Source organism: Dipodomys ordii, unplaced genomic scaffold (genome assembly GCF_000151885.1).
Source record: "Dipodomys ordii isolate 6190 unplaced genomic scaffold, Dord_2.0 Scaffold39, whole genome shotgun sequence".
NCBI classification, from domain to species: Eukaryota; Metazoa; Chordata; class Mammalia; order Rodentia; family Heteromyidae; genus Dipodomys; species Dipodomys ordii.
In genome coordinates this window covers 12,185,481-12,188,372 of record NW_012267255.1, presented here as the reverse complement: position 1 = coordinate 12,188,372, position 2,892 = coordinate 12,185,481, and the positions used below count along the sequence as shown (strand labels likewise).

Genomic DNA, 2,892 nt, shown 5'->3' with positions numbered 1-2,892 from the left:
TTTGAGGCTGTATAGCTCCTCTGTAGGTAATAATGTTCTCCCTATTTTATTGATGCTATAACAGAACCCCAGAGAAATGATGTAACTTGTCCAGTCATGTCGCTGACGCAGACTGCAGACCCAGGCATAGGATAAACACTTCCTGTGCCACCAGCAGTGCCATATCCCAGCACCCTTCAGCATCCACTACAACTCGTTTGCACATGCTGCATTTACAGATCCATAGTCCTCGCAATAACTCAGATGAGGAACCCCAGCCTGGCTTTGTTCCAACCTTCTAGCGGGTGGCTGCCTTGTCCAGAATCCACCCCTCACCCCCCGCCCCCCTCCCCAGCGCCCTAGCCCTGTCTGCAAAGGCCTCCTCCCTCTGGAGAGAGGAGTCTCAGGACAGGACTCAGTGAAGAACTTCTGGAGACAAAAACACTCTCATTCTTCCTCCACTGCTTGGGAGAGAAAACCAGACCCACCAGGCACATATTTTCTCTTTTCTTACTTTCTGTTGCTTTCCATCCCTGCAGTCAGGGTCTGGGTCGTTTGGGGTACTCCCCTGACCACCCACTTTTGAAGCACAGCCCACCCACGCACTCACATCCCAATTTTCTTTTCCTTAATGTCACGGATGTCTGACATACAACGCCTGTGGCTGTTTATCCTAGGATTGAAGCATTGCACTAAAAATAGAAGGTCCCTGAGGGTGTCTACATGGTCACCACTGGGCACATTCCCACTGGTCACTAAATAGTTGTTTTTTGTCACCACATGGCCCAGGCTGACTTTGAACTTAGGATCCACCTGTGTCAGCCTCTCCAGTATTGGGATGATGGATGGACACCGCAATGCCTGTCAGTAGCGGTCTTTGAATTTGACCCTTGGCTGACTGAAGAAGGGGTGGTCATGCTGTCTTCTGTTGGTACCCTTTGGGCCCACAGGTGTCTGAAAACCTCGTGCAGCGAGACGGTGATTTCCTAGTCCGTGACTCCCTGTCCAGCCCCGGAAACTTTGTCCTGACCTGTCAGTGGAAAAACCTTGCTCAGCACTTCAAGATCAACCGGACCATTCTGCGGCTCAGCGAGGCCTATAGCCGCGTGCAGTACCAGTTCGAGATGGAGAGCTTCGACTCCATCCCAGGCCTGGTGCGCTGCTACGTGGGCAACCGACGGCCCATCTCCCAGCAGAGCGGCGCCATCATCTTCCAACCCATCAACAGGACGGTGCCCCTGCGGTGCCTGGAGGAGCGCTACGGCACCTCCCCGAGCCGTGCCTGGGAAGGCGGCGTCCCCGAAGGAAGACTGGACGTGGCCAAAAGGCTAAGTCTCACCATGGGTGGCATCCAGGCCCGAGAGCAGAGCCTGCCCAAGGGAAACCTCCTCAGGTGGGTGAGAGCCTCTTTGGGGGTGTCAGGACTGAGGGGGGAGGGCGAGGCAGCAAGGCTGATGCTAGAGACACAATAAAAGATGGGAGGGTGCCCCGTGAGTGGAATAACTGTCACGTGGCTGTACACAATTATTCCTCAGCCCAGGGGTTCGCGAAGGAGACAGAGGGACACAGAAAAGGGTAAGAGGAGCCCGGAGACAATGGATATGTTGGTCTGGAGACAGTGGGTCCAGAGAAGGGATGGAGAGTGGGCAGAGGCTGTGGGCTCGTGGCCTGTGGCCACGAGTCAGGACTTGAAGACTTGGACTCAGGCTTGGCTCAGATGGATGGGTGGCTGACTCAGGGGTGGTGAGATCTGAAGGTCTGGGATGTGTCGATTGTGGGGAGAGTTGGGGGAGGAGCTGAGGATGGAAAACCAGGGCCTCAGCACAGAGCCAGCTTCCTGGATTTGTGCAGGAGCTGGGCATCCTGTGCCCGCTGGAGAGGGAGGCTAGGATTGGGGAGCGCTGTGGCTCCCAGCTTCTGAACTTCTATACATAAACCAGCACATTTATTCCACTCGCTAGTTTTCTGTCTGGGTCGGGAGGGGGAAAAAGGTCATAAACTGCCATTTCTATACTGCAAAAAAAAATTAGTTTTGCAAAATAGAGGACTGTGTGAGTCACACAAATTACAGCTGTGCTCTCCCCAGCTGTGCTCTAACCCGTGGTACGTGTTAGTCAGCATCTCGGGCTGTGGAGTAGCATGGTTGCCATGCTGGCTCTCCCCTGGCCCATTGTGCAAACCCAAATGAAGGCCTCAACTTCTCTGGGCCTGTTTTTCTTCAGCCAGAAAGCTGAGCTGTGAGGGTTAAATGTGCGCCATGCAGAATACTTCACACAATGCAGATACAATAAGTACTAGGAAAGTGCTAACGATCCTGATTATTATTATCCACATGGGAGGAGAAGGCAGTTATTTAGAAACCCTCTACTTTTTAGTGGAATTGGAGGTGAGATCCCTGAAAACATAAAGGGAGGTTGGGTGCCTGTGGCTACTACTCTGGAGGCTGAGATCTGAGAATCGCCATTCAAAGCCAACCGGAAGGTCCATGAGATTCAATTAACCACCAGAAAACTGGAAGTGGAGCTGTGGCTCAAAGTGGTAGAGTGCTAGCCTTGAGCAAAAAAAGCTCAGGGATAGCGGACCCAGGACCTGAGTTCAAGACCCATGAATACCACCACTGACAACAACAACAACAAAAAAAACAGAAAGGGAAACTTCTAACCTCTTAAGAAGCAGTGGGGGTGTGGCTTGCCCCCAAGGGACAGGGAGTTGATGTCACAGTTGGAGTGAGACTTTATTCATTTAATCATGTTTTGGGAAAGTATTTGTTGTTGTTGTTGCTGTTTTTTTGTGTTTGTTTTGTTGTTGTTTTTTTTGTCTGTTATGGGGCTTGAACTCTGGGCCTGGGTGCTGTCCCTCAGCTCTCCAGCTCAAGGCTAGCAGCACTCTACCGCATGAGCCACAGTGCCACTT

The 2,892-nt window shown here is 52.1% G+C and overlaps 1 protein-coding gene across 1 annotated transcript in view; it reads left to right on the top strand.

The window, feature by feature from the left end:
• The first annotated feature begins 836 nt into the window (after nucleotides 1-836).
• Bcar3 (breast cancer anti-estrogen resistance 3) overlaps nucleotides 837-2,892 on the top strand; it is a 24,696-nt gene continuing 22,640 nt past the window's right edge. Inside the window, exons 1-3 of the mRNA XM_013018238.1 lie at nucleotides 837-842; nucleotides 930-1,372; nucleotides 2,066-2,082. Of these exons, the coding sequence (XP_012873692.1) occupies nucleotides 837-842; nucleotides 930-1,372; nucleotides 2,066-2,082 (466 nt within the window). The remainder of the gene's footprint in view (nucleotides 843-929; nucleotides 1,373-2,065; nucleotides 2,083-2,892) is intronic.